The sequence below is a fragment of the Macaca nemestrina genome, chromosome 20 (assembly GCF_043159975.1).
Source record: "Macaca nemestrina isolate mMacNem1 chromosome 20, mMacNem.hap1, whole genome shotgun sequence".
Classification (NCBI taxonomy): Eukaryota; Metazoa; Chordata; class Mammalia; order Primates; family Cercopithecidae; genus Macaca; species Macaca nemestrina.
The window spans coordinates 12,018,820-12,041,804 of NC_092144.1; the positions used below are offsets into that span (position 1 = coordinate 12,018,820).

Genomic DNA, 22,985 nt, shown 5'->3' on the forward strand with positions numbered 1-22,985 from the left:
GTCGCCCAGGCTGGAGTGCAGTGGTGTCATCTCAGCTCACTGCAGCTTCCGCCTCCCGAGTTCAAGCAATTCTTCTGCCTCGGCCTGGTCTTGAATTCCTGACCTTGTGATCTGCCTGCCTCGGCCTCCCAAAGTGCTGGGATTACAGGCGTGAGCCAACGCGCCCGGCCTATTTTATTTATTTATTTATTTTTAATTAATTAAATTTTTTTTTTTGAGACAGAATTTCACTCTTTCACCGAGGCTGGAGTGAAGTGGCGCAATCTCGGCTCGCTGCAACCTCTGCCCTCCGGATTCAAGCGATTCTCCTGCCTCAGCCTCCTGAGTAGCTGGGATTACAGGTGCGTGCCACCACGCCCGGCTAATTTTTGTATTTTCAGTAGAGACGGGATTTCACCATCTTAGCCAGGCTGGTCCTGAACTCTTGACCTCAGGTGATCCACCCGCCTCGGCCTCCCAAAGTGGTAGGATTACAGGCGTGAGCCACCGCGCCCGGCCAGAGAATCAGATTAGTTTATGAGCTGTAGTATTCAGATGAAGTTGGGGTTATTTCTAGGCTCTAATCTCCCTCTAAAGTTAAGAGTGTCATGGGCTGGGGTCTCCATCAAGGGCCTGGAACCCAGCTTGTGTTCCTGCTCCAGGACAGAGGTTCAAACATGAAATATGGTATACTGGAGTCTTCTCTTGAAATACAAGGCGGCTTTTAGGAATTAGGGTCCCTTCTACCAAACGGAGCGCAATTACAGGCATGGTGCCTGCTAGGCATGGGAGATCAGGGCGTCCAGGACAAAACTCTGGACTCGCCCACTCTAACCCACTGTCAGCCCGGAGACCTATAGCCAGCCAACTGAGTCAATTTGTCTATGATTGGTTTGCGGCAAGAGCCAAGTGGCTCACAGCCTATTGAATAATAGAGGAGGCGGACCTGAGGCGAGGTTGGGACCTAACGTGAATAATAGAGGGAAAATGATGGACATAAAGTTGAGCCTATGGAGGCCAAGGCGGACCGGGAATCTAACTTCACCGAAAGGGCATGGACTGGGTGTTTGGCTGGTTGCTAAGGAGAGGTTGGCGCTACCGGAGCATGAGAGTGATTGGTGGACGTAAGAAAAGATGTAGCCAATGAAAGGAGAGCTGCGAGACTTAGGGCCCAATCAGTGAAGGGGAGTAGCCTGGACCGTACCGATGTATTCATTAGGTAGGGGGAGCCCTTGGAAAATTATAGACCAGAGGTTGACAAGGTGAACCCTGGAAGCAAAGAATAGTGAAAATGTAATTTATATTTCTCCTAAAATGGAAGTAATGAGGAAATTAACTTATGCTTCTAGCCTCGATAGGAATGTGATAGAGAATTTCCCCTGTAGGTCCTTCGTATGGTGCGCTCCGCTGGATCACGTGAGCCAGTTCCAAGATGGCGGCAGGGGTGGCCGGGTGGGGGGTTGAGGCAGAGGAGTTCGAAGATGCGCCTGATGTGGAGCCGCTGGAGCCTACGCTTAGCAACATCATCGAGCAGCGCAGCCTGAAGTGGATCTTCGTCGGGGGCAAGGGTGGAGTGGGCAAGACCACCTGCAGGTAAGGAGGCTGCGGCGGGGGCCAGGAGGCGTGTAGGATATACTACTGGGCGAAGGGGAGGCCAAGGACCGGCTTTTCCACCACGACCGGGGCAAGGGGGCTGGCGGGGGTCTTTGGGTTTCACTCTCTGGAAGTTACCTGGAGCACAGGAGAAAGACCTCTTCAATGCAGCCCTAGCACCCTCTGAATTGGACCATCCATGTTGGGGCTCAAGTGCAGCGCCTGGGGGACGGGGAAGCACTTAGATGTCCCCATCAGCTGGACCGTACCTGAGTGAATCCAGAGTTGTGGGTAGGGGCGGCACCAGAACAAGCAATCCTAGTTTGGTAAACCTTGGTGTTTTATGTCCAAGGCGAGAGTGAGGGTGGAAAGCGAGGGAGAGGGCACATGATCAGACTGTCCCAGGCATCTACAGGCAGGAGGTGTCCATGCGGCAGATTATCCTGGACAAGTGGACCGAACCATCCTGTGCTTACCAGGGAGTGCAAGGGATCCCTTAGCTTATTAAAGAAGGGAGCACGGAGTCAAGCTATGCTGGCTGGACAGCTGGGCCATGCCACTGTGTGCCCAGCAAAGAAGCAGCAGGCACTAGGCCAGACATACTCAGTCATTTGAACCTTATCTCTCTAGTCTACATAGAAGGGTCAGTAGATAAATCAGAGAGGGTTCCTTTGTAGGGATTGAGGCTCAATCCCACCGTAACCCATACTCTCCTCTCAAGGCCCCTGCTGATCCGGGTCACCTGCTCCAGGGAAACTACCACTACCCTTGCAGACCCAGGGAACAGAGCCCAACCCCTCATCCCCTGTCTTTTTACTTTTCCTTTACCCAGCTGCAGTCTGGCAGTCCAGCTCTCCAAGGGGCGTGAGAGTGTGCTGATCATCTCCACAGACCCAGCTCACAACATCTCAGATGCTTTTGACCAGAAGTTCTCAAAGGTGCCTACTAAGGTCAAAGGCTATGACAACCTCTTTGCTATGGTGAGTGGAGCAGGGCTTAGCCCCCACTTCTGGAAAAGGCCTCTTCCAGCCTTTCCTGTGTGCACACACCAGCAGCCACCATGTCCTATCCACTCTTTATCCTGTGTCTCTCCTGTTTCACCCCTTCCTCAACATACTCACAAGAGAACCAATGAGGAATTGCAGAGCGGGAAGCACACCAGAGTGCCTAAAGCTTATTGAGCCAGGGTAGGGGAAGAAGAAGTTGGAGAGACCAATCAGAGCCACAAAGTGTGGTACCTTACGGGCCACGGTAAGAAGTTTGGCATTGACTCCAGGTTCAATGGGAAGCTGTTTGTTTTAAGCAGGGCAGTGTCGTGGCCAAATTCATGTTTGAAAAGTACCCTCTGATGGCCAGGTGGAGATTTAATTGTCAGTCAGTGTAGAAGCAGGGAAACTAACAAGGAGATTGGGGATGTAACCAGTTGAGAGATGACAACATCCTGGACTCTGGTGGAGGCAGAATGCTGGGGGAGAAATAGTCAGATTTGAGATTTTTTTCTTTTTTTTTTAAACACTCAGGAATCCTGTGTCTCCCAGGCTGGAGTGCAGTGACCCGATCTAGGCTCACTGCAACCTCCACCTCCCAGGTTCAAGCAATTCTCATGCCTCAACCTACTGAGTAGCTGGCATTACAGGCATGCCCCACCACTGCCTGTTAATTTTGTATTTTTAGTAGAGACAGATTTTCACCATGTTGGCCAGGCTGGGCTTGAAGTCCTGACCTCAAATGATCTGACCGCCTCGGCCTCCCACAGTGCTGAGATTACAGGCATGAGCCACCACATCGCACTAGGGATGTATTTTGGAAGTAAGCCAGTGAGATTACTTGGTTGTAATGGGTGAGAGAAAGAAATGAATTGATTACATGTCTTTCTTGTCTCTCTAAGCAGCTAGGATGGGGAAAACTAGGAAAGGAGTAGGTGTAGAATGGACAAATCAAGAATTTCATTTTCTCCGCAGTGAATCTGAGGTGCCCACTGGAAATCCAAGTGGAAACATCATGACAATAACTTGTTTATGTGAGTCTGGAGCCCAGAGGAGGTTGGCATTCATTTGGAAGTCACTGTCCCAAGGTTGGCATTTAAAGCTGTGTGAGGGCTGGGCATCGTGGCTCACGCCTGTAATCCTAGCACTTTGAGAAGCCAAGGTGGGCGGATCACTTGAGGTTAGGAGTTCGAGACCAGCCTGGCCAATATGGTGAAACCCTGTCTCTACTAAAAATATAAAACAGGGCCGGGCGCGGTGGCTCAAGCCTGTAATCCCAGCACTTTGGGAGGCCGAGACGGGTGGATCACGAGGTCAGGAGATCGAGACCATCCTGGCGAACACCGTGAAACCCCGTCTCTACTAAAAAATACAAAAAACTAGTCGGGCGAGGTGGCGGGCGCCTGTAGTCCCAGCTACTCGGGAGGCTGAGGCAGGAGAATGGCGTAAACCTGGGAGGCGGAGCTTGCAGTGAGCTGAGATCCGGCCACTGCACTCCAGCCCGGGCTACAGAGTGAGACTCTGTCTCAAAAAAATAAAAAAATAAAAAAATAAAACAGTTAGCTGGGCACGATGGCAAGTGCCTGTAATACCAACTACTTATGAGGCTAAGGCAGGAAAATCACTTGAACCCAGGAGACAGAGATTCTCCTGCGTCAGCCTCCAGAGTAACTGGGATTATAGGTGCCTACCACCATGCCCGGCTAATTTTTGTATTTCTGTATTTTTAGTAGAGACGAGGTTTTACCACGTCTCAAAAAAAAAAAAAATGCTGGGCACGGTGGCTCACTCCTGTCATCCCAGCACTTTGGGAGTCCCAGGCGGGTGGATCACAAGGTCAGGATATCCAGACCATCCTGGCTAACACGGTGAAACCCCATCTTTACTAAAAATACAAAAAAAATTGCCTGGGCATGGTGGCAGGCATCTATAGTCCCAGCTGCTCCGGAGGCTGAGTCAGGAGAATGACATGAACCTGGGAGGCGGAGCTTGCAGAGAGCCGAAATTGCGCCACTGTACTCCAGCCTGGGTGACAGAGGGAGAATCTGTCTCAAAAAACAAAATAAAGGCCGGACGTGGTGGCTCATGCCTGTAATCCCAGCACTTTGGGAGGCCGAGACAGGTGGATCACGAGGTCAGGAGATCGAGACCATCTTGGCTAACGCAGTGAAACCCCATCTCTAGTGAAAATACAAAAAAATAGCCGGGTGCGGTGGCGGGCACCTGTAGTCCCAGCTACTCAGGAGGCTGAGGCAGGAGAATGGCGTGAACCTGGGAGGCAGAGCTTGCAATGAGCCGAGATCGCACCACTGCACTCCAGCCTGGGCAGCAGAGCAAGACTCAGTCTCACAAAAAAAGAAAAAAAAGTACAAAAATTAGCCAGGTGTTAGCCGGGCACAGTGGCAGGCGCCTGTAATCCCAGCTACTTGGGAGGCTGAGGCAGAAGAATTGCTTGAACTCGGAGGGGCAGAGGTTGCAATGAGCCGAGATCGTGCCACTGCATTCCAGCCTGGGCGACAGTGAGATTCCATCTCAAAAATAAATAAATAAATAAACTAGCCAGGCATGGTGGCAGGCACCTGTAGTCCCAGCTACTCGGGAGGCTGAGGCAGGAGAATGGCGTGAACCCGGGACACAGAGCTTGCAGTGAGCTGAGATGGCACCACTGCATTACAGCCTGAATGACAGAGCAAGACTCCATCTCAAAAAAAATAAAGAAATAAAAAATAAAATAAAGAGATGTTGCAGAGTGAGGATGCTGGCAGAGGACAGTCCTCGGGTGGGATGAGCTCCATCCAGTATACAGACCCAGGACTTGGGTGCTGCCAGGGTCAAGGACTGGGAGGGAAACAGGAGGAATTGGGGCACTTCCTCAGCGGAGATGAGGGTGTTGGCAGCCAATGGCTTCTCTTTCTCACCAAGGAACGGGCAAGGGCCTCAGCAGTGAATGGGATAGAAGTTTGAGGAGGGAGAAAATGCCACATAAACGCTTCTTAAGGTAGCAGAGGGAACCAGAATTGTCTGGATCACCAAGTGTCCATTGGAGATTTGTGTTCAGAAGAGAGGAGCAAGGGCCGGGCACGGTGGCTCACGCCTGTAATCCCAGCACTTTGGGAGGCTGAGGAGGGTGGATCACGAGGTCAGGAGTTAAAAGACCAGCCTGGCCAAGGTGGTGAAACTCCGTCTGTACTAAAAATACAAAAATTAGCCAGGCCTGGTGTCAGACGCTTATAATCCCAGAAACTTGGGAGGCTGAGGCAAAGAATTGCTTGAACCCGGGAGGCAGAGGTTGCAGTGAGTCGAGATTGCACCACTGCACTCCAGCCTGGGCGACAGAGTGAGATTCCATTTCCAAAAAAAGAAAAACAAAAGGGTAGGGAGCAAGATGGAAATACTCTTCAGGAGTGTTCAGACCCTCAAGTGCAGTGATACTAAAGAGCTAGAAAGCCACACTTATAATTTCAGTGCTTGCAGAGACTGAGACAGGAGGATCACTTGAGGGAGGCCAGGAGTTAAACAAAATTAGCTGGGCATGGTGGTGTGTGCCTATAGTCCCAGTAAGTCAGTAGGTTGAGGCAGGAGGATCGTTTGAGCCTAGGAGTTTGAGGCTGCAATGAGCTATGTGTGAGATGCTATCTCTTTTTTTTTTTTTTTTTTGAGACTGAGTTTCACTCTGTCACCCACGCTGGAGTGCAGTGGTGTGATCTCAGCTTACTGCAACCCCCGCCTCCTGAGTTTAAGCGATTCTCCTGCCTCAGCCTCCCAAGTAGCTGTGATTACAGGTGCCCGCCACCACATCCAGCTAATTTTTTTATTGTTGTTGTTTTGTTTTTTTGGGGGGGGTTTTTTTTTTTGCTTTGTTTTTTGTTTTTTGAGACAGTCTTACTCTGTTGCCCAGGCTGCAGTGCAGTGGCGCAATCTCGGTTCACTGCAACCCCTCCCTCCCGATTTCAAGTGATTCTCCTGCCTCAGCCTCCTAAGTAGCTGGGACTACAGGCGCCCGCCACCACGCCCGGCTAATTTTTTGTATTTTTAGTAGAGACAGGGTTTCACCATGTTGGCCAAGCTGGTCTTGAACTCCCAACCTCAGGTGATCTGTCCGTCTCCACCTCCCAAAGGACTGGAATTACAGGCATGAGCTACCGTGCCTGGCTGGATTCTGCATACATGTTGACGACTTCTGTGCCAGGCACTGTTCATGTTTCACTGTGTCAGCCGGGATGGTCTCGATCTCCTGACCTCGTGATCCGCCCACCTCGGCCTCCCAAAGTGTTGGGATTACAGGCGTGAACCACCGCACCTGGCCTGTATTTCTTTTTAGTAGAGATGGGGTTTCACGATGTTGGCCGTGCTGTTTTCAATTTCCTGACCTCAAATGATCTGCCCAGCTTGGCCTCCTAATATGCTGGGATTACACATGTGAGCTACCACGCCCAGCCAAGACGCTATCTCTAAAAGAAAGAAAAAAAAAACGCTGCAAGTAACCAGAGTGGGGGGATTTTGCCAACAGCAGGGGGAAAGGGAGTGTTTGCAGAGGGAACCTATGGAAGCTGGGCTGGATGAGGGTGCCAGCCAAGAGGAACACTGACAATTTACAGGGGCCAGGTGAGGGGATAAAGTGGCCCAAAGAGGCTTAGAATACGTGAGGCATAAGAGGAGGTTGCGGTCAGAGAGTGGTACTAGGGTGTAGTGATGAGTGGGCAAGCTCCCCAAGAGGGAATGACCCCTAAGGCCAGCGAGTTGGGTCCTTTCCCATGGGACCCATGAAGTCACCAAGAAGAGGTGACAAAGGAGGAGGATGAAGAGGGAGGCATTGGCCGGCCATGGTGGCCCCACCTGTAATCCCAGCACTTTAGGAGGCTGAGGTGGGCGGATCACCTGAGGCTGGGTGTTCAAGACCAGCCTGACCAACATGGAGAAACCCCGTCTCTACTAAAAATACAAAATTAGCTGGGGTGGTGGTGCATGCCTGTAATCCCAGCTACTTAGGAGGCTGAGGCAGGAGAATCGCTTGAACCCAGAAGGCGGAGGTCGCCGTGAGCTTTTACCATTGTCCAACCTGGACAACAAGAGTGAAACTCCATCTAAAAATATATATATATATACAAAAAATTAGCCCGGCATGGTGGGGCATGCCTGTAGTCTGAGCTACTTGGGAGGCTGAGGCAGGAGAATCACTTGAATCCACAAGGCGGAGGTTGCGGTGAGCCAAGATCATGCCACTACACTCCAGCCTAGGCAACCAGAACAAAACTCCATCTCAGAAAAAAAAAAAAAGAGGGAGGCATTGAATCTGAGACTGGCCAGAGACCCCAGCCGTGGTTATCCCTTTATAGATTCTACATACATGTTTGTGTTTTGTTTTGTTGTTTGTTTTTTGACACAGAGTCTCACTCTGTCACCCAGGCTGGAGTGCAATGGTGTGACCTCGGCCCACTGTAACCTCCGCCTGCCGGGTTCAAGCGATTCCCTTGCCTCAATCTCCAGAGTAGCTAAGATTATAGGCGTCCGCCACTATGCCTGGCTAATTTTTGTATTTTTAGTAGAGACAGGGTTTCACCATGTTGACCAAGCTGGTCTCCAACTCCCGACCTCAGGTGATCTGTCCGTCTCCACCTCCCAAAGGACTGGAATTACAGGCGTGAGCTACCGTGCCTGGCCGGATTCTGCATACATATTGACGACCTCTGTGCCAGGCACTGTTCATGCTAAGTGCTGAGGACACAGCAGTGAGCTAGATGGTAAAACCCTTGCCCTTGAGGGGATGCCCCTCCATCTGCTCTGGAGACAGATGATAAACATGACAAGGGAATCATGAGGGATGTGAGGAAGGGCTAATTTTTCTTTTTTCAGATGTGTCTTGTTATATTGCCCAGGCTGGTGTCCAACTCCTGGGTTCAAGCGATCCTCCCATCTCATTATCCTGAGTGCCTGGGACTATAGGCGTGAGCTATCCTGCCCAGCTCCTAAGGACTAAACCTTAAGGAGAAAGGAAGGCAGGGCAGGGGATGTCAGTGGATCTGTGCTGTTACTTAGGGTGGTCAAGGAATCTCTCAGTGGAGGGATGGATGACCTGGAAGAGGTCATGGCCCATTCATGGGAGTATCTGGGGTCACAAGTGGCCGGTTACAAGTGGGGAGTAGCAATGTAAATGGCCCGCAGTGGGTTTCGGCTTCCCTTCGAGGGCCCTGGCCACAGCTTGCAATTTTCCCGTTGTTTTTCACCCTTTATGCAACCATACAAAACCCTAAGTGCTACCTCAAGGTCCCCCCAGCTGTGACCTAATGAAACGCCTGTGGTCAGAGCCCGCCACAGGCTCCCTCTGGCCCTGTGCCCAGGTAAGAAGGCTTCCCCTGGCCCTGTGCCCAGGTAGAAAGGCTCCCCCAGCAGTAGCAGCAACCTCAGTCTCATCCCTTTGGCCCCCAGGAGATTGACCCCAGCCTGGGCGTGGCGGAGCTGCCTGACGAGTTCTTCGAGGAGGACAACATGCTGAGCATGGGCAAGAAGATGATGCAGGAGGCCATGAGCGCATTTCCCGGCATCGATGAGGCCATGAGCTATGCCGAGGTCATGAGGTCAGGCCCAGCCAGCAGGGGTGGGGGCTGCCTGGGGAAGGGGAAGAGTGGACACAGAGGGCCTGACCCCTGTCTCCCCTCAGGCTGGTGAAGGGCATGAACTTCTCGGTGGTGGTGTTTGACACGGCACCCACGGGCCACACACTGAGGCTGCTCAACTTCCCCACCATCGTGGAGCGGGGCCTGGGCCGACTTATGCAGATCAAGAACCAGATCAGCCCTTTCATCTCACAGGCAGGCGGCGGGGGCCCCCACCTGCACCATCCAGGCAGCTGGGAGTGGGAGTAGGTCCAGGCCCCTAGACCCTCAGACACGTACTAACAATTCCCTTTCCTTCCCACCCCTTCTCTCTCTGGAATTCTCCCTGGAGGGCATGGGAGGGAGCTGTCTTTCCTCCCCCGCAGGCAGGACTCAGTGTCCCTGCCCCTGCCCACTAAATACCCTAGACAGAGCCAGAAAGCACATTTCAGAACCAGGCAACCTGCCTTCAAACCCTCTGCACTCACCGTGTGACCCAACTGCTGTGTGACCTCAAGCAAATCACTTCACCTCTCTGGGCCTCAACTTCCTTGTCTTGCAAATGGAGATCATGAGAGTGCCCCATGGGTTGTTATTATTATTATTATTATTATTATTACTTTTTTTTTTTTTTTTTTTTTGAGACAGAGTCTTGCTCTGTCACCCAGGCTGGAGTGCAGTGGTGCAATCTCAGCTCATTGCAACCTCCACCTCCTGGGTTCAAGTGATTCTCGTGCCACAGCCTCCCAAGTAGCTGGGGGTACTTAGCAGACGTGTACTTAGCAGACTTGTACCACCATGCCCAGCTAATTTTTGTATTTTTTGTAGAGACGGGGTTTTGCCATGTTGCCCAAGCTGGTCTTGAACTCCTAGCCTCAAGCAGTACACCCACCTCAACGTCCCAAAGTGCTGGGATTACAGGCATGAGCCACTGTGCCCAACCCCCGTGGCTTATTATTACGATGACAACCCCAAAGCCCCCACAGTGCTTCACACCACCAGCACCAGCCACCATGGTATATGTGCATGTGTGTACCCTGTGAGGACCTGTGCCTCAGGTGGTAACACTGGGCACTTACTGTGTGCCAGACACTGTTCTGAACACATTATATGCATCAGCTCATCTGGTACAACAGGTCTGGGAGGTAAAGTTTAGAGATGGGGAAACTGAGGCTCCAGAAGGTCAAGCCCCTTAGCCATAGTTCCCTAGAAATGGCAAGGCTGAGGCCGGTGGCGTTGGCTCACGCCTGTAATCCTAACACTTCGCAAGGCCAAGGCGGGTGGATCTCCTGAGGTCAGGAGTTCAAGACCAGCCTGGCCAAAAATGGTGAAACCCCACCTGTACTAAAAATACAAAAATTAGCCGGGCATGGTGGCCCGTGCCTGTAATCCCAGCTACTTGGGAGGCTGAAGCAGGAGAATCGCTTGAACCCGGGAGGCGGAGGTTGCAGAGAGCCAAGATCACGCCACTGCACTCCAGCCTGGGCAACAGAGCGAGACTCCATTCCAAGAAAAGAAGAAAGAAATGGCAAAGCTGGTATTTGACCAACCCCAGGAATCTGCTCACGGGCCTGAGCCTTTAACCGCTGGGAGGTATCAGGAGTCATCCCTCTGGTGTTTAGTGAACCCCCAACCCAGGAGGTTTAATGAGCCCCAGGTAAGCTATGAGCCCTCCCACATCCCCCCTGCAGATGTGCAACATGCTGGGCCTGGGGGACATGAACGCAGACCAGCTGGCCTCCAAGCTAGAGGAGACTCTGCCCGTCATCCGCTCAGTCAGCGAGCAGTTCAAGGACCCTGTGAGTGGTGGTCTGGCTGGCAGTGAGAGGCCCGGGGGCTGAGGACCGTGGCAGAACCCGCCCCTCACTGTCCTCTCTTGTGCCCTGTAGGAGCAGACAACTTTCATCTGCGTATGCATTGCCGAGTTCCTGTCCCTGTATGAGACAGAGAGGCTGATCCAGGAGCTGGCCAAGTGCAAGATCGACACGCACAATATCATTGTCAACCAGCTCGTCTTCCCTGACCCCGAGAAGCCCTGCAAGATGTGTGAGGCCCGCCACAAGATCCAGGCCAAGTATCTGGACCAGGTGTGCCCACCCACCCAGCACTGGCTCAGCAGAGGCACCTCTGCCCCTTTATTCTCTGACCTTTTGCTCCACCTTCTGGCCCTCTGGCCTAGCCTCCTGCCCTTTGCCCCCACATTTCAGATCCTTCACCCTTATTCTGGCCATAGAGGACTGTGGCTGGCCTGGCCTAGATCCCTGTGACCCTGGAGAGCAGGTGGTCTAGCCCAGTGATCTCTGGCTATACTAACCCAACTCCCACTTATGACACCTTAAGCTCCTGCCCTATATTCTCTCCCTGACCCTGGAAGCTTCCTAGCTTAACCCCTTCTATTGATCCACACTGTCTCTGCCTTCCTGCCCCCTGACCACTGCCTTCTACCCTCTGCCCTGGCTGCAGATGGAGGACCTGTATGAAGACTTCCACATCGTGAAGCTGCCGCTGTTACCCCATGAGGTGCGGGGGGCAGACAAGGTCAACACCTTCTCAGCCCTCCTCCTGGAGCCCTATAAGCCCCCCAGCGCCCAGTAGCACAGCTGCCAGCCCCAACCGCTGCCATTTCACACTCACCCTCTACCCTCCCGACCCCCTCGGGGCAGAGTTTGCACAAAGTCCCCCCTATAATACAGGGGGAGCCACTTGGGCAGGAGGCAGGGAGGGGTCCATTCCCCCTGGTGGGGCTGGTGGGGAGCTGTAGTTGCCTCCTACCTCTCCCACCTCTTGCTCTTCAATAAAATGATCTTAAACTGCTATATTTGTTGACATTGGGAGGTGAAGGTAAGCACCTTTATGTACAGTTGCACGGATTGTGCGCTGCAAAGAAGTGTCACATCTACAGGGGCCCATTCACAACAGAGACCTAAAAGAGATGCATGTTCATTGTGGCAACTTTGGAAGGAGGGTGTCTTGGGTGAGAGATACCTTTGTCTCATTCTGTATGGGTTAAGGTAGCCCTAGGTGTCCCTGCTGGGGCTGTGAAGCCTGGAATGGAACGCAGAGGCATTTGCCCACTTCCTTGGAGGCTCAGAGTGTGGGAACTGGGAGGCCCCTTGGCCAGCCCCAGGCTGGTGGGGAGCGGATTAGGCCGGCAGTGGGCCCAGCGCTGCCTGCTGTTTGGTTTGGGAATTAGTGGGCGCCCTGGGGAGAGGCCAGGCCTGCCAGACTGGGGATTAACAGTCTCCACCCCCCAATTCCTGCCCCCATGGGATGGCATCAGCCCCTCCCAGCAAAGGACTGCAGCAAGGGGGCTGGTTACTGGGCAGGGTGACAGAGGACTTGGGCTGGAGGGGCTCCTGAAGTCTCATCCTGACTCCAGAGCGGTCTCAGGCTGTGGGCACACAAGCCTGGAAGGCACCTAGTGGACCCCCTTATCCCCTGCCCTTCACTTCTCCCTCTGCCGCTGCCTGCACTGCTATTGTCCCCACTTGGGAGACTCAGAATGGGGCATGACCTTGAGAGTTTGCAAGTTCCAAGCCAGAGCTGGCAAGGGGGGACAGAAAGGGGGTTCCTGAGGACACACACGAGTCAAAGTGGTGTTCAGGCCGGGCACAGTGCCTTACACCTGTAATCCCAGCACTTTGGGAGGCTGAAGTGGGTGCATCACTTGACGCCAGAAGTTCAACACCAGCCTGGCCAACATGGCGAAACCTCATCTCTACTTAAAATACAAAAATTAGTCGGGCATGATGTTGGGGTGCCTGTAGTCCCAGCTGCTCTGGAGGCTGAGGTGGGAGAATCGCTTGAACCCCGGAGGCAGAGGTTGCAATGAGCCAAGACAGAGTAAGATACTGTCTCAAAAAAAAAAAAAAAGAAAGTGATGTTCAGGTCTGGGCGTGATGGCTCATGAGTGTAATCCCAGCACTTTGGGAGGCCGAGGCAGGCGGATCACGAGGTCAGGAGTTGGAGGCCAGCCTCCAACTACTTTGTACTAAAAACACAAAAATTAGCCAGGCTTGGTGGTGCCCGCCTATAATCCCTGCTACTTGGGAGGCTGAGGCAAGAGAATCACTTGAACCTGGGAGGCGGAAGTTGCACTGAGCCAAGATTGCGCCATTGCACTCTGGCCTGGGCAACAGAGTGAGACTCTGTCTCAAAAAAAAAGTGTTCAGACCGTGCACACCCAGAGCCTGGGTGTGCCAGGGTGTGTGTATAAGGGGAACCCCACCAGGAGCCTAGACTTGTCACTCCAACTCCCTGGGGTGTGCACAAACAGGTGTGGGCCTGTTGGGATGGCATGTGTAAACAAACACGATGGTACAGCCGGTTCCGCGCCAAACTTCCAGGTTCCAAATCCCAGCTGTGCTACGAACAAGATGAGATGTGACATCGGAGCCTCAGTTTCCCTACTTGGATAGTAAGCTGACCAACTTAGCATGCCTGTAAGGATTCCATGAGATGAAACGCACAAGGCATTTATACCAGCACCAGACAGGAAATCCCAAGAAATGTTTGTTATTTTTCGTTGTCACAATTAGTAAGCATATCAACTAGCCCAGGAAGCCTGCCCCCAGCCCCTGCGGGAATTCAGCAGTCGGAAGTGTGTGGGGATGCGGGTGAGCTGGGGGAGGGAGGATGAAAAGGAGGAGCCGGCTTCAGTGAGTGCAAGGACACTTCCTAGGGAGTGGGGGCTGCTGGTCGAGAACTGAGCTCGTCAGCACCGAGCCTGCCACCGCCTTGCCAGGTTCCGCAGCTGACGACACCGCCCCAGCTGCCCCCTCGCCCCCATTTATGGGCTGTCCGGCAGCTGGACAGCGAAGGCATGGGTCACAGGGTGGCCAGCCCAGGCGGGTTCCTAATTACCCCGGGCAGGGTGAACATCTGCCAGTCTGGGAACACGGTGTCCCAGCCTGCCAGGCTTGGAACCTCGGGCGGGGCTATGCAGAATGCACGAGGGGCTCCTGAGCACTCTAGGATGCCCGTCCCGGGGTTTTACCCCCAAGCGTCTGCCCCTCCCACACCAATCTGTGTGTTAATGTCCTCCAAGCTGGACAATGGAGGGGGAGTGGGTACTCTCTGTAACAGCCTGGGAGTGTCCCCTTTACAGGTGTGTCTGTGAAGAATGAACATCTGCCCAGAATCCATGCCAAATGCAGGACAAAGTTTTGTGTCCCTAAGCTTGTGTGTCCGTGGCAACGCTGAGAGTATCTGAGACCTGTGTGTGTGGGTATGGGCATGCCACCGGGAGGGAGCGTTGGAAAGGGGGTTGCCTTCACATATTGGTGTGCAAATGGTGGTGAGTTTCAACAGCGGTGATAGCTAGGGTACCCTTGAGACAGGGGTGGCTGTTGTGTGTGTCTTTGCAAGATTGGTGAACCTCAGGCCCCTCTCTGAGCCTGGGGTTGTGTGCCACCACACTGAGGAAAGGGTTTTTCATTTGGTGTGTGATCATGAGTGTATCTTTGCACAGAGGAGATCAGGAATAAAACCTCCTTGCAGTGGTGTATGACTGTGTGTGTGAAGGCATTCTGAGGTCTGGGTGGGGTCTGTGCTTGGCTGGTTGTGTGAGTGTCTTTGTTACACGGTATGATCATGAGGGAATCCAGACCGTTGGTAGCACTGTGTGTGTGAGAGGGGAGAGCCTAGTATGTCAGGGTCCACCTGCCTTATAGATGCATGATGGGGGCAGGGGGGTTGAGGTAGGTGTACCTTGTGTGACTCTGGAAGGTTCTGTGACAGTGTGTACTGCCCCTCTGAGTCACCATAGTTATGTGAGACTGTCTTTTCATTTTTTCAATAGAGATGGGGATCTCACTATGTTGCCCAGGCTGGTCTTGAACTCGTGGCTCAAGTGATCCTCCCACCTAAGCCTCCCAAAGTGCTAAAATTACAAGCGTGAGCCATTGTGCCTGGCTGAGGCTGTCTTAAGAGCAGCTGGATTTGTGTCTGGAATTATGATGTGTGTTTCTGCATGCATCTCTGTGACACTGTGATTACAGGTGACTGTGGAGTGACCCAGCCTCACTGAGCAGTGTGTGTGTGTCCACCATCCCTGCTTCCTCCCCCAGCCTCTGGGTTCCAGATCCTTACGACCTGCCACTGAGTGACTGGGAGGGGAATAGGGAGGGGCAAAGGAGGACAAGGCGGATTTCTCCCCCAGTGCCAGGTAACAAACTTGTGGGACTCCAAACAAAGTTCTGAAGCTGCAGCCCAGCCGAGGGAGGAGAACCAGGAAAGGGGGGCACACCCACTCCCCAGCCGCACCCAACGCCAAAGCCACCCGCCCATTCCATCCCTGTCCCTGTGGGTCCCTGCACCGGCCACCTTCAACACAGGTGAGATGAGCCCAGGCTTGGGGAAATAGGGGCCCCTGAGGGAATAGGGAACCTGCGGGCAGGAATGCATCCGGAGTCCTCCCGGGGTGGGGAGTGGAGGGCTTGGAAGGCTGGACGGGAATGGAGAGAGGAAAGGTCAAGGAGGATCCGGGAGGAAAAGGGAGTAGGGGGAGCCAGGGCCATTAAGCGGAAGGTGGACAGGCTGGGGCAGGGGGGCTAGGGGACCCGGAGGCTTAGGGACAGGGCTTCAGAGGGAGTGCAGGGAGTGGAATGGGTCAAGACTTGGAGCTGGGGAAGTGGAAAAAGGGGAGACAGAAATAGGGGCTGAGGGAGAGAATTTGGGGGAGGTGGAGCCTTGAGAACCTAGAAACTCAGGCGCTGGGGATTCGCGGAGTGGGGGATGCTACAGGTGGCCTCTAAGTGAAAGGGATCGGGGAAAGGGTGACTCAGGAGCTGACTGCAGGGACTCAAGGGTCTTGGTGGTGGGGGACGGCAGGTACCAGCGCCTGGGGCCAGGAGTCTAGGGAAGGGGACAGCCTGAGACACACACTCCCTGCCACTCAGGGAGTGGCACTGGGGGCTGGACTAGACTGAGTAAAGCTGGGAGGAGAAGGCAACTCAGGCAAGGGTCAGGACTGAAGGGGTGGCCGGCCGGAACATGGGTGGAATCCCTGTGCTCAGTTATCCCCGCACCTCTTCACCCCCACCCGCAGCCCCCACCAGGGCCACCCCCTCTCCCTTGGCCACACCTGCCGGGTGCCACAATGACCGTCACCTACACAGCCCGAGTGGCGAATGCCCGCTTCGGTGGCTTCTCCCAGCTGCTGCTGCTGTGGCGTGGGAGCATCTACAAACTCCTGTGGCGAGAGCTGCTCTGCTTCCTCGGGTTCTACATGGCGCTGAGTGCTGCCTACCGGTGAGGCTGCCCCGGGGTGCTCATGTGCTAGGGGAGGGGGGCAGCTATTTTATATATATAATATAGATATATACACACATATATACACACACACATATATACACATATATAATATATACATATATAGGTATATATCTATATTGGGTTTTTTTGTTTTTTTTGAGACGGAGTCTCGCTCTGTCGCCCAGGCTGGAGTGCAGTGGCTCGATCTCGGCTCACTGCAAGCTCCGCCTCCCAGGTTCACGACATTCTCCTGCCTCAGCCTCCTGAGTAGCTGGGACTACAGGCGCCCACCACCACGCCCGGCTAATTTTTTGTATTTTTAGTAGAGACGGGGTTTCACCGTGGTCTCGATCTCCTGACCTTGTGATCCGCCCACCTCGGCCTCCCAAAGTGCTGGGATTACAGGCGTGAGCCACCGCGCCCGGCTGGTATATATCTATATGTATAATATATACTATATATAATATACAATATAATATAATATATAATTTTTATATATTATATATATACATATAAATTTTTTTTAATTGAGATGGAGTCTCGCTCTGTCACCCAGGCTGGAGTGCAGTGGCATAATCTCGTCTCACTGCCACCTCCACCTCCCAGGTTCAAGCGATTCTCCTGCCTCAGCCTCCCCAGTAGCTAGGATTACGGGTGCCAGCCACCACGCCTGACTAATTTTTTTGTACTTTTGGTAGAGACGGGGTTTCACCATGTTGGCCAGGCTGGTCTCAAACTTCTGACCTCAAGTGATCCTCCTGCCTCGGCCTCCCAAAGTGCTGGAATTACAGGCGTGACCCACAGCACCCAGCCGGGGGCAGCTATTATAAAAGAAGCCAGGGTGAGGGGCACAGCAAGAGAGATCTGAAGCTGGGGATGGAGTCACCCCTGTGACCTGTGACCCCTCATCTCTATCCCGCAGCTTTGTGCTGACCGAAGGGCAGAAGCGCTACTTCGAGAAGCTTGTCATTTACTGTGACCAGTATGCCAGCCTCATCCCTGTCTCCTTCGTGCTTGGTGCGGTCCAGCCCCCAAATCCCCTGTTCCCATGTCCCTGAGAAACCCATATCCCTTCATACCTTTTGAGGAGCCCCCATTCCTGCCCCTCTGAGACTCCTGCCTCAAATCCAACCCCCACAGTACCCCCCCCCATTTTTGGATCCATATGATGAAGATGCCAGATGTGACCCTACACTCTGAGACCTGGGGTGTCACCTGGGGTCACAGTGCCTCCTGAGGTGCCCCCAAGAGAGCTCCATCTCGCCCACAGGGCTTATTCCTGGTCACCCTGGAGATTCTCACCAGTGTCTGTTGTGTTACTAGTGGGGACAAACCCCTAACCCTCCAGGGACCCTATAGGACTTCATCCTCTCGATTCCAGCCTGGGGGCATTTCTCTGACAAGTCCTGGCCCCCCAGGAATCACATGTGATCCAAGCCTGCCCAAGGCTCCCTGATGTAGACCCTGTCCCCAACCCCTTCAGAAGTTCCTGGTTCAGGAGCTGGGTATGGCTATTGCAACAAGCTTGACCAGGTGTCCCTGATGTACACCCCCACAAACCAGACCCCTCTCCCCTTGTTTTAGCTCCCTATGCATTCACAACAAGCGACAGTCTGCCCACATGCCCCTAACATCGGCTCTGTGCCTCTGTCCCCATACTGGGATCCCAGTGTCACATCTGAGGTGACTCCCAAGTAGCCAGTGACCTAAAGGGCTGCTCTGCCTTTCTGCCTTTTTTTTTTTTTTTTTTTTTTTGAGACGGAGTCTCGCTCTGTTGCCCAGGCTGGAGTGCAATGGTGTGATCTCAGCTCACTGCAACCTCTACCTCCCGGGTTCAAGTGATTCTCCTGCCTCAGCCTCCCGAATAGCTGAGACTACAGGTGCACCACCATACCCGGCTAATTTTTGTATTTTTAGTAGAAACGGAGTTTCACCATGCTGGCCAGGCTGGTCTCGAACTCCTGACCTCGTGATACGCCCTCCTCGGCCTCCCAAGGAGCTGGGATTACAGGCGTGAGCCACCGCGCCCGGCAACTGGCCTTTCTGACCTCAGGGCTGGACCCCCAACTTCCCAGCCCAAGCGTAGTGAGGTTGGCCAGCATGCTTGGGTTTCCCTGATGCAGACCTTATGTTGTCCCTTCTCCCACAACCTGGGCCCCCAAACCCCTGGCCCTGGTGTCCCCACTGAGCCCCCATTCCGCTCTCCCGCAGGCTTCTATGTGACGCTGGTGGTGAACCGCTGGTGGAGCCAGTACCTATGCATGCCGCTGCCCGACGCGCTCATGTGCGTGGTGGCGGGCACCGTGCAGGGACGCGACGACCGCGGCCGCCTCTACCGGCGTACACTCATGCGCTACGCAGGGCTCTCGGCCGTGCTCATCCTGCGCTCTGTCAGCACCGCGGTGTTCAAGCGCTTTCCCACCATAGACCACGTGGTGGAGGCTGGTGAGTACTCAGCCAGAGGCAGGGCAGAGACCGGGCAAGGACCCGGTGGAGGGGGGCAAGGGGCTAGCTATCTCTGACCTCTTTCCTCCAGGGTTTATGACCCGCGAGGAGCGCAAGAAGTTCGAAAACCTGAACTCGTCCTACAACAAGTACTGGGTCCCCTGCGTCTGGTTCTCCAACCTGGCGGCGCAGGCGCGGCGCGAGGGCCGCATCCGCGACAACAGCGCCCTTAAGCTGCTGCTCGAGGTGGGCCCACCAGGAGGTCATTCATATAGAATACCAGGGAAATTGTACCCCTGGAGCTGTGTCAACGGCGGCCCGCCATGCATCCCCCACGAGACCGATTTCAAACACCCTAATCACGTGCACACTTACCTCCATGGGGCAGATTCCAACGCCCTTGATGTACAACCCCTGGGTGCATGGTCCCACATCCAGGTGCACACTCACCACCAAATGCCCTCCCTGAAACCCCCAAAGCACACTCCCAATTCCCACCCACCTCCATCCCAGGTACCCACACTTAATATCCCTGTGTGAGCTCACCCACCGTTCAGGCCTCCTCATGACCTGTATCCACCCCCAGGAGCTGAATGTGTTTCGGGGCAAATGTGGAATGCTCTTTCACTATGACTGGATTAGCGTACCCCTTGTCTACACGCAGGTAACCTCATCGTGCCTCTGTTTATATTCGGTGTCAGTGGCCCTGATGCATGGTTTCCAAGGGGAAACTGAGAACTAGCTAAGACCCCCATCATAATGATGCCCAATCCTAGCCTTGGCCCTCAATGACCCCCTTGAGCCCTGCCCCGCCCTGCCCAGGTGGTGACCATCGCACTGTACAGCTACTTCCTGGCTTGCCTCATTGGTCGCCAGTTCCTGGACCCGGCTCAGGGTTACAAAGACCATGACCTAGACCTGTGTGTGCCCATCTTCACCCTCTTGCAGTTCTTCTTCTACGCTGGCTGGCTCAAGGTAGGTGGGTGATCCAGCCTGGAATTTCGTGGGTGGGGCGGACATGGGGTTCCCAAGTTTCCACCTAACTCCTCCCTCTCCTCTCAGGTAGCTGAGCAGCTCATCAACCCCTTCGGAGAGGACGACGATGACTTTGAGACCAACTTTCTGATCGATCGAAACTTCCAGGTAAGACTCAGGTTCCAGGTGAGACTTCCAGGTGGCGACCATCCCGGGGTGCCCAACAGGGTTCTGGTCCCACCCCTGCCAAGTCTTGCCGGGTCTCGCCCCAAACCATACTTCCCTCTGTGGTCCTGGCAGATTGCCCTGCCCCCACTTTACCCTGTGTGTTTGCACCTGTAGGTGTCCATGCTGGCAGTGGACGAGATGTATGATGACCTGGCTGTGCTGGAGAAGGACTTGTACTGGGATGCGGCGGAGGCTCGCGCCCCTTACACAGCAGCTACTGTCTTCCAGCTGCGGCAACCTTCCTTCCAGGGCTCCACCTTCGACATCACGTGAGCCAGTTGGGTGGGCAGGGCTTATGGCTTGAAAAGGTTAAGGGGACTCAATTCTAGAGATGGGGATAAGATCGAAAGTCTCAGGACTGTGATAAGGGAAGAAGCTAAGATAGGAGTCAGGGGGCAAGGTCAAGGTATGAGACCAGGCCACTGACTGGGGACGGAGCTAACGGCTGAGGTCAGTGAGCATCAGACAGGTCAGAGGTGATTCCAAAGGCGATGAGGGCTGAGGCCAGGAGCAGTGGCTCACGCCTATAATCCCAGTACTTTGGGAGGCTGAGGCGGGAGGATCCTTTGAGCAAGCCTAGGAGTCCAGCCCAGCCTGGGCAACATAGTGAGACCCCTGTCTCTACTAAAAATAAAAAATTAGCCAAGCATGGTGGTGCATGTCTGTAGTCCCAGTTATTCAGGAGGCTGAGGTGGGAGGATTGCTTGAGTCCTGGAGTTCAAGGCTACAGTGAGCCATAATGACACCACTGCACTCCAGCCCGGGCAACAGAGCAAGAGCCTGTCTCTAAAAAAATAAAAATAAAGGCCAGGCGTGGTGGCTAATGCCTTCAATCCCAGCACTTTGGGAGGCCAAGGCAGGTGGATCACTTGAGGTCAGGAGTTTCAGACCAGCCTGGCCAACATAGTGAAACCCTGTTTTTACTAAAAATACAAAACTGGCCGGGCTTGGTGACTCACGCCTGTAATCCCAGCTACTCGGGAGGCTGAGGCAGGAAAATCACTTAAACCCAGGAGGCAGAGGTTGCAGTGAGCCGAGATTATACCATTGCTCTCTAGCCTGGGCAAAAAGAGTAAAACGCCATTTCAGAAAATAAAAATAGGCCGGGTGCAGTAGCTCACGCCTGTAATCCTAGCATTTTGGGAGGCCAAGGTGGGCAGATCACGAAGTCAGGAGTTCAAGACTAGCCTGGCCGACATAGTGAAACCCCGTCTCTACTAAAAATACAAAAATTAGCCAGTGTGGTGGCACGTGCCTGTGGTCTCAGGTACTCGGGAGGCTGAGGCAGGAACCCAGGAGGCGAAGGTTGTGGTGAGCCGAGATCACGCCACTGCACTCTAGCCTGGGCAACAGAGTGAGACTCCATCTAAAAAAAATAATTAAATTAAATTAAATTAAAATTAAAAAGGAAATGGGGCTGAGCCACAGCTGAGGTTTGAGATCCAAGTTGAAGTGGCAACAGAGGGTGAGGCCAGGCTCTGGGTTTAGGAGCTAAGGTCTTTGGGGAAAAGTTCTTTGGGGATAAGTGGGACAAAAGAATGGGTGGAGTCAGGGAAATGCCTGGGACCCGCTCTGTCAACAAGAAGCGAGGCCGCAGCGCTGGCCCAATGTTGGTCCCGCAGGCTGGCCAAAGAAGACATGCAGTTCCAGCGGCTGGACGGCTTGGATGGGCCGATGGGCGAGGCGCCCGGCGACTTCCTGCAGCGCCTCCTGCCGGCGGGCGCGGGCATGGCCGCGGGAGGTCCCCTGGGCCGGCGCCTGTCCTTTCTACTCCGCAAGAACAGCTGGGTGTCGGAGGCGTCTACCGGGGCCAGCTGCTCATGCGCGGTTGTCCCCGAAGGCGCGGCCCCGGAGTGCAGCTGCGGGGACCCGCTGCTCGATCCTGGCCTGCCGGAGCCCGAGCCTCCGCCCCCTGCGGGTCCTGAACCGGTTGCCCTCATCCCTGGGCCTGTCGAGCCCTTCAGCATCGTGACCATGCCTGGATCCCGGGGTCCGGCGCCACCCTGGCTGCCCAGCCCTATTGGCGAGGAGGAGGAGAATCTGGCCTAAGATCTTAGAGCCCAGCCGCCTAAGGACAGGGAACCAGGTCCCTGCACGGCACACAGGCAGGTGTCCCGGTCTGCATAAGCCTCGTGTGCCTTTGTAAAGTCCACCTACACTTTTGACCAGCTCTCGCTGCCTGCCTGGGTTTGGCGCTGTGCTAGGGGCGAGAGTTCTTCCAGACTCTTGGACCAGCCCGCCTGTACCACCATCTCTACTTCCCAACCCCCACTGCCTGAGAGGTCATCAATGTCCTGCCTGAATTCTTTCCTTCAAGTGAAGATGTGACTGACTATCTCATCGAGTTGTCATGAGGATGAAAGAATGGCATTAAAGCATTTGGTATACAGTAGGTGCTCAATAAATTGCTACTGGTTTTTATTCAAACGTTGCTAGTCTGATTTCTCCTGCCAGGCATTATCCATTATCCTAAGTAAAATGTGGGAGTTCTTGCAGGTTTCTTATTTATTTATTTATTTATTTATTTATTTATTTATTTATTTATTTTTGAGATGGAGTCTCCCTCTGTCACCCAGCCTGGAGTACAATGGTGTGATCTCTGCTCACTGCAACCTCTGCCTCCAGGGCCCAAGCAATTCTCCTGCCTCGGCCTCCCAAGTATCTGGGATTACAGGCATGCACCACCACGCCCAGCTATTTTTTTGTATTTTTAGTAGCGAGGGGGTTTCACCATGTTGGCCAGGCTGGTCTTGAACTCTTGACGTCAGCTGATCCACCTGCTTCTGCCTCCCAAAGTGCTGGGATTACAGGTGTGAGCCATCAAGCCCGGCCACAGATTTCTTCTTCTTCCTTCTCCTCCTTCTCCTCTTCCTCCTCCTCCTCCACCACAACCACCATGCCCAGCTTATTCCAGGTTTGGTTGTTTTTTTCT

The 22,985-nt window shown here is 53.9% G+C and overlaps 2 protein-coding genes across 2 annotated transcripts; both read left to right on the forward strand.

Moving 5' to 3' along the window:
• The first annotated feature begins 1,396 nt into the window (after window positions 1-1,396).
• On the forward strand, window positions 1,397-11,965 carry GET3 (guided entry of tail-anchored proteins factor 3, ATPase). Its single transcript, XM_011715484.2, has 7 exons — window positions 1,397-1,572; window positions 2,405-2,552; window positions 8,985-9,133; window positions 9,217-9,367; window positions 10,843-10,950; window positions 11,041-11,238; window positions 11,615-11,965. Exons 1-7 carry the CDS (start codon window positions 1,412-1,414, stop codon window positions 11,744-11,746), a joined length of 1,047 nt encoding a protein of 348 aa, XP_011713786.1. The 5' UTR covers window positions 1,397-1,411; the 3' UTR covers window positions 11,747-11,965.
• Window positions 11,966-15,324: 3,359 nt separating this feature from the next.
• On the forward strand, window positions 15,325-22,480 carry LOC105466362 (bestrophin 2). Its single transcript, XM_011715434.3, has 10 exons — window positions 15,325-15,486; window positions 16,200-16,402; window positions 17,328-17,422; window positions 18,617-18,850; window positions 18,942-19,096; window positions 19,437-19,514; window positions 19,673-19,825; window positions 19,913-19,993; window positions 20,168-20,322; window positions 21,676-22,480. Exons 2-10 carry the CDS (start codon window positions 16,251-16,253, stop codon window positions 22,100-22,102), a joined length of 1,530 nt encoding a protein of 509 aa, XP_011713736.1. The 5' UTR covers window positions 15,325-15,486; window positions 16,200-16,250; the 3' UTR covers window positions 22,103-22,480.
• The last annotated feature ends 505 nt before the right edge of the window (window positions 22,481-22,985 follow it).